This window comes from Etheostoma spectabile, chromosome 5 (genome assembly GCF_008692095.1).
Source record: "Etheostoma spectabile isolate EspeVRDwgs_2016 chromosome 5, UIUC_Espe_1.0, whole genome shotgun sequence".
NCBI lineage: Eukaryota > Metazoa > Chordata > Actinopteri > Perciformes > Percidae > Etheostoma > Etheostoma spectabile.
The window spans coordinates 10,201,652-10,209,967 of record NC_045737.1 but is presented as its reverse complement, the minus strand read 5'-3'; the positions used below and the strand labels follow the sequence as shown (position 1 = coordinate 10,209,967).

Genomic DNA, 8,316 nt, shown 5'->3' with positions numbered 1-8,316 from the left:
TTTTTTTTTTTACTTTGTTAAGTCTTGTATTTTAGTTTCTAAATCATTCGTCATGTATATTACTGTGTATCTGTTGTTTCTTTCCAAATTCGTATCACTGTATGATTATCATGCATTGTGCTTGTTTGATTTATGGCCATTTATTCTATTTTACTACACACTTATTTCTTCTGGGTTGTATTTTTTAATTTTTATCCCTGTTGTGATTTTTGATATTCAATACAATTTAATTAACCCAAAATGTATTTTGTTTTTTGATTTGATGGTGTCTATTATCATAATGATTTTTCTTTGTTTTTATGTCCGGTATTATTTCGGTTTTTTTAACTTTTTCACTTGGTTATCGAAACCTTTTGGGGACGTTCGGTCCGTCTTGTGACTGTCTTTGGTCTCGTACTCTTTTGTTCCATGACAAGGTCTCTCTGGATCCGAGACTTTCGGCCCTCTCCTTAACATAGTGTTAGCTGTTCCTTGATAGGTCGAGTTATTATTGGTGTTGTACTCTGTTGTGTAAGTGTTAATTGTAAACTTATGTGGTTCTTTGTCCCTTTTTTTTTTATGTTCTTTCAATTTAGGCTTAATACGGTTTTTTGGTGTTCGTTTAACAGCGCGCTTTTTCTTGTTTTTTTTTAGTTCTTATCTGTTTAACTGTTAAAGTGAGCATCTACTCACTTGTAGCAACTCACTGTACATACTACGTTTAGTACTTTTTTTTAGCCATTTCGCGTCCTTTTAGTCTCTCCGTTGCACCCTTTCAACAGTCTATTAGCATTGATCTGCTGCTGTTACCCGCTTCTCTCTCTCAGACCACCCAATCTACATAATGGACTTATGCTTTGTCTTTATCCACATTCCACGTCTACATGGCTAGTACTTTTTAAGTCCTTAGCAGGCTTAGTCGTTGTCATTAGCATTATGCTTTTTAGTACTTAGCTTCTCCCTTATGCATTGCGCTTGATGCTGTTTATTTTTATGACTTTGTTTAATATGCTTAGCTGGTTTTTTTAGCTCGTCATATGCCGATTCTTTCACTCATTATACGGTAGTTGTTCGATTCGTCTGTGTTGGGAATAATTTCAAACTCGTGTTTTCTCAAACCCTTGTTTTTTTTTGAGTGTTATCGGTTTTTTATTCTTTTTTTTTTGGGTTTTCATCATTTTATCTTTCGTCATTCTTTTTCTATGTGAGTTTGCGCTATGTTGTTTTACTGTTTGAATAATGCTTTTCTTATATTTTTATTCTTTATTGCGCTACTAATTTCTTCTCAACGTCTATTTTTCGTGTTTTCTTCTGGCCTACCTATCCTCTGTCTTGGATGATTGTGAACTGGTAACGATTTTACTTTTGGCTCGGAGTTGAGTCGTTGAAATGACCACACATAAAAATTTTTAATTTTTGATACTACGTCATAGATCCCCGTCGGTTTTTTTTTTGTTGTAATATGTAAGGAATAGAGTCAAATTGATGCGGGTTTACTGGAATTTATGGTAAGTACGGTTGTGGAGGGCGTGTATAGTTCTTTTTTTTTTTTTTTTTTTGAAGCACTTTTTGAGCCATGGGCCTGCGACAATTGTTCCCCAAACTAGGACACTTGTAAATATATTGGGTACAATTTTTATATTAATTTTTAAGATAATGGTGTAAATTAATTCACATTGTTCCTGTGCTACTTGTTTATCGCTCAGCTTTGATGATACGATTCGAATTTTACGAAACTAATTTTGCGAATTAATCATTGTTGTAGTGATGTTGTTTGTTCGACATTTCTATAAATATTATGTCATGGAATAATAAATCCCCTATGTTGCACACATTTAATAAAAAATAAAAAAATCTCCACCCCCACACATTCACGCATTTAAATGCTGAATTTTAGTTAGGGATTTTGTCTTTTTTTGTCGTGTCTTCTGTATTGTACAGTGTTGTTGCTTGGTTCTTGGCGATTATTTTTTTGCCTGTAATTTCCTACCGTTCCATGGGGGTTTTTTTTCTTTTTTTTGGGGATATTTGCTGGTTAGGATGGAGGTATTCTAACGTGTTTTTTGTGAGTGGATGTGGTTTTGGTAGACATGCTGTGGTGAGTGGTTTGTCTAGTCTTTCTAGTGGGCGATTATGACTCGACTTAACTCCTCCTAGTAAGGTCTGTTTCAGTTGCGACACAAATTCATTTCGATTGTTCCATCTTTTGAATTTACGGCTTTTTCTCTTTCGTGTTAATGAAAAGTGGGGCTGGAGATTTAGGATGATTTTTTATCTCGTTCACAGCACTTGATACCGCACTTTGCGTTTGTCCTTCGCTGCTTGCTGTCTTTGTGGAGAAAGGAGGATCTACTATGGTCGGAGACCGGTCCTATTGACGAATTTGTCACATTGATCATAGCTCGTTCTTGTGTTATTCATAGCATCTTTTTTTTTTTTTTTTTTTTTTTTTTTTTTTTTTTTTTGTTTTTTTTTTCTTTTTTTTTTTTTTTTTTTGTTTTTTTTTTTTTTGCTTTTTTTTTTTTTTTTCTTTTTTTTTTTTTTTTTTTTTTTTTTTTTTTTTTTTTTTTTTTTTTTTTTTTTTTTTTTTTTTTTTTTTCTTTTTTTTTTTTTTTTTTTTTTTTTTTTTTTTTTTTCTTTTTTTTTTTTTGCTTTTTTTTTTTTTTTTCTTTTTTTTTTTTTTTTTTTTCTTTTTTTTTTTTTTTATTTTTTTTTTTTTGTTTTTCTTTTTTTTTGTTTTCTTTTTTTTTCTTTTTTTTTTTTTTTTTTGTTTTTCTTTTTTTTTTTCTTTTTATTTATTTTTTTTTTTTTTCTTTTTTTGTATTTTTTTTTTTTTTTTTTTTGTTTTTTTTTTTAGTTTTTTTTTTCTTTATTTTTTTCGACATCATCTCACGGACATTGGTTTATCCCTTCGTTGTTGTCTTCCCTCATCACATAAATTATAAATACAAAACTTTTTGACGCTTTTTAATCTTTTCTTAGTTTTTTTTTTCAACCTTTGATGATGCGTTTTTGCTGTCGTTTTGTCATCCTTTGTTTCCTTTGACGTTTAACACTACGTAACATCTAATATCTTTAATTAACTTTAGTTTTAATTCAGTTATCAGATTTTTTTTTGACGTTTTTGTCTCCTTTTTTTGTGCACATGTTTGATTTACAGTTCTATTGTTTGTTTTTTCCCAATTATGACATTTGTAAAGTTTTGACAAATTTTATTAAAACACCATCCAAAAATTCTAGAATATTGTATTGTGGATGAATAGAAGTTGATCCTTTTTATTTGTTTTTGATGTGCTAATTGTGTTCGTACATAACTAGGTGCATTTTTGACTGACTTTAAGATTTTACATTAATGGTGTTTCTTTGGGTTATTGATTGTATATTATTGTTCTCTTTGTCTTATCTGATTTTTTTAATCCCTTCGTGGTCGTTTTTCCCGTCAAATAAATCATCTACTGTTGGTTGACATTTCTCTTTGTTAATTCTATGTTTTGTAACTTTTTTATTATCATTTTTTTTGTCCCCTTTTGTTTTCATAACACTTTGGTTCCATCAGATGTGAACAGACGTAACGCTTTTAATCCTTTATTATCTTTATCACTTCAGTTTTCCGTACTTTGGATTAAGTCATGGTTTCATATAAACCCTACTTAATAGGGAAATATGTTTTTTTATACTCTGTAAGTTTTTTTGAGGTCAATAAAGCATGAAAGTGGAAAGATATTAAGGGGAACAAATTTATTGTAGATATATTAGGATATTATTTTGAGATCTGAAAATTAAAGGATTTTTCTTTTATTGGGATGTTTTGTGCTTGTATGGATGCTCACAGACTGATGAATGATGTCAATATCTGTTGTTCACTCGAACTCACTATTTTTCAATCAACATTCTTCATTTAGTTTCGTCCAAATATAGGACTCTAAATTTGAATAATATGACGCCCCCCAATAATGTATATGAAAGTTGGTGTATGATTTTTTTAGGATTGTTATCCACTTTAACGAAAATTGAATGTTCCGGGTTTTTTAGTAGTGTGTCCCTACAAAAGAAATGATGCTGATCGCACCGTGTTCTTACATGACAGGATGGCTTGTGCTTCCTCGATCCCCGTTGGTGAGTGTGTGTGAACATTTGCGATGGTATTGTCCTCAGAACTTCACTGCAACGGGTGTTGTTTGTTTAAATTAGCATGCGTCCTATTTTTGTCTCAGGACTGCCTCGGCATCATCTCCGTCCAGTGTTTGTTTTTATGAACGTTTGTTATCGGGTATCTGGGAAATAAAATATATATCAATTCATAATATTTGTCCTTTTATATTATCAGATTTATCAGAACCACGATAGTCTGATACCAGCTTTTTTATAAAATTCGTTTTTTACTTTGGGTATGTATTGGATAACATGTACTTGTAGGTAATTATTTTCTTAGGTAGGGCTTATCGTTCTTCATACTGTGATAAAAACTTTCACACATAAAACATACAAGTCAAACAAAAAAATTTTGTACATTCACTAATATATTAACACAAATATTTTATTACACACGAATATATAACACTTAATATAGACACACACTTTAATTTTAATATTACATCACCATATTATACACACCAATCTATAACACCCAATATATACCATTACACACCTATTATATACACACTATTATAACATATATATACACACTATATATCCACTTTACACACCAATTATATACACCAATTTACATCATATATCCACTCAATACTTACACACTCATTATTAGATAATCACACTATTACCCATATTATACACACATATTACTATACACTATCCTATTATTTACTATGACGATTATTTTTACAAACTATTATTATCTACATCCACATTATTATACTCACACTTTAGGTATTTAACATCACTATTATATTAACATTCTAGTTATATTTCTTTTTTTTTTTTTTACATCTCACGATTTATATTTTACTCCACTAATATATTTTCACCATAATCTAATTTATTACACCATTAATATATACATCATCTTTATTATTATCGATTACTTACACCGATATTAGCATTACTACTACCTATATATTTATTATTTCCATCTACGTAATATTGATAAACTTACTATAATATAGTATACCACTATATATTATTGTATCACCTATTATTATTTATATTCACACTAATAGATAACACCTAATATATGATAAACATCTTTAATATATATTCATTCATTCTGATATCTATTTACACACTAATATATTATTCTCAACACTTAATTATTTTTATATTTCACACTTTAATTATATTACCACTTTATTAATTAGTTATCTACACTACTTATTTAGATTCTATATCCACAATATTATGCACACTTCTTATATATATACAAATCTTAATATTATTTCACTCTAATTATATACCACTCTAATTTACAGATATACATATTTAGCTTGATTGGCTCATGTATGGGCAATTGAACTGAGTGCGGTATAATAACAATAATTTTTAAATGATTGGAACATTTAGTTTGTTGCTATTATATGGATTTGTCGGGAGTATAATTTTATGTATTTATGTTTATTGTAATTTATCTTAATTTATTTTTGATATTATATATTGAATCATTATTGGGTTCTCAGTTGCGGACTCAATAGAAATTGAGATTATGATTGAATTGATATAATTGGATTAATAAATCGTGGATTTGATGGAGTGTTTTTATAATTTTTATGATATTATATTATAGTAATTATTATATAAGTAATTAAGTGGTAGATTTATGAGAAGTTTAGAATATATTAATAGGAAATAATTAAAGTAATTAAGTTGAATGCTGAGTATTTTTTTTTGTAGTATACTTTTTGGAGATTTTTAGTATCATTTGATGATCTATATAAATTAGTAACTAATGAAATGAATGATGTGAGATATTTTGAGATATTGATGAATAATATAGTAAATTAATTAATGGGAGATTATTTTGAGAATGTATGAAAAATCTTAGGGAATTTAATTCTATATATGTGTGGGATTATGAGATTATGACGATATAATATAGTAAATTAATTAAAGTAATAAGGGATTGATTAGGTAGAATTGAGAATGTGATAAATTTTTTTATCTTTTTTTTTTTTTTTTTTTTTCTTTCTTTTTTTTTTTATTTTTTTTTCGTTTTTTTTAATTTGGTTGAAATTTTAATATAAATAATATCAAGTATGATATTTTGAAGTGATATGCATTGTAATATAAATTTAATATTTAACTTAATAATGTTGATTTGTATTTATTTGATGAATTGTAGTATTTAAATTAGTATAATTAATTTCATTAAATGTGATGATATGAGTAATGTATGATTAACAATTTATTAAATAGTAAATTAATATAGTGAGGATAGTGAGATTTTTGTTATTTGGATTGAAATTTAGTAATTAATTTATATATAATATTTATGTGAATTATGAGATATGAGTATATTATATAATTAGTGTAACTTATATATTTATTATATATAATAAGTTGGAGATTTATTTTGATGATATTTTTTCTTTGTAATGTAACTATGTTTGAAATTATTTAATAAATATTATAAGTTTGTTGATTATTGAGGAATTTGTTAGTTAAGTTTTAATATAGCATTTAGTAATCAATTATAATAATGCACGAGATATGTGTGAGTAATGAGTAATATAATATGTAATATAATAATAATTTTGTATTATAATTTTTGTTGATGGATATATTCGCTTAGATATGATGAATTAGAGTTAACATTACATTATTTATTATTAATTAAGTTGAATTGTGGAGATTTATTGTATGAATTATGAAAAGTTAGATATGAAACTATTTGTGAGATATGAGTTAATTTGATGATTATAATATTTTAGTTAATATTTTAATATATTTAAGTGTTAGTATTTTTTTTTTATTTTGAGATATTTGAGATCTTTTTTTTTAAATTTATTATGTAAATAATAATTATTCAATTTAATTAAGTTCGTGTATGATTTGAGATATGTGAGTATTTTTCTACAATTTTGTTACTAGTAACAATTCATATGTGTCGCGTTGAGATTAATTTTTTGTAGAATCACTTTGTTTCTTTAGCAATACTAGGAATATATTATATCAATTAATAATATATGTTGAGTATGTCTTTTTTTCCTTATGACGGATTTATGATAGATATATTTATACATAGTTTAAACATTAACGTATGTTGAGATATTGGGGATCTTTGATTTCTTTTTGAATAAATAGTATATTAATCTTTTTACATGTGGAGTATTATGAGAACCTGAGTGTCATATTGATTGAATTTAATATCAGTTATAATTTTTTGAATAATACTATATGTGTTAGTTATCGTAATATGAGCATTTATGATATAATAAATATAAACTAACTAGTAATTATAATAATATAATAAGTGAGATATTTTGTGAGGAATTGAAATGTAATATAATATATACTGAATTGCGAGATTGAGATATCGTAATAAAATGAAATCGTGAGATTATGAGATGAACTAATAGGTCTAATGATTGATATTGATGAATGAAATATTAATATTATATTATAAAAGTGCAGATATATGAGAATGATGATATAAATAGAAATAATAAATAACTAGTGTAGATATGAGAAGGTATGAATTCTAAATAGTAATACTAAAATATATGAATATGCAAAGATATAATATAAATAAGACAGTGAGATTATGAGAAGAGTATAATAAATGAATGGTATAGATGATATAAAATAAGTATAATAAGTGAGATATGAGAATGGATGATATTATAATTACGTAAATATGATAGTATATATTGTGTGTATATATTAGTGTGTATATTTTTGTTTTGGTTGTTTTTGTGTGTTTAAGCACAGTGTGAGCAACGATGCTCCTAAGAGAAATTCCTCGTATGTGTCCTCATACCCGGCGAATAAAGCTGGTTCTGATTCTGGTTCTGATTCTGATTATAAAGGTAATATTGTGTGTTTTTCCAGATACCCGATGACGTTCATAAACAGAGGAAGGAGTGTGCCGGGCGTCTGAGACGCGCTTTAACAACAAACCCGTCTGAAGTGAAGTCTGAGGAGCAATACGTCGCATGTTTCCCGGGGATCGAGGAGCACAAGAACCATCCTGTGGTAAGAGAGGTCAGCATCATTTCTTTTGAGGGCACACTTAAAAAAACCCGTAACATTCAATTTTAGTTATGGTATCAAATCATACCACTTTCATTAATTTTGGGGCGTCTTATTCAATTTTAGAGCATTTGGAGAAACTAAATGGAAGTGTTGTTGAAATAGTGTTGAGTAAAAGTTGACATATTCCAGTCT

The 8,316-nt window shown here is 27.3% G+C and overlaps 1 protein-coding gene across 2 annotated transcripts in view; it reads left to right on the top strand.

The window, feature by feature from the left end:
• si:dkey-31c13.1 (calcium-responsive transcription factor) overlaps positions 1–8,316 on the top strand; it is a 24,798-nt gene that overhangs the window by 14,907 nt on the left and 1,575 nt on the right. The window contains exon 4 of one of the 2 annotated variants that reach the window (XM_032516386.1): positions 7,981–8,133. In XM_032516386.1, the coding sequence (XP_032372277.1) occupies positions 7,981–8,133 (153 nt within the window). The remainder of the gene's footprint in view (positions 1–7,980; positions 8,134–8,316) is intronic. The other variant, XM_032516387.1, reaches the window with a different exon arrangement.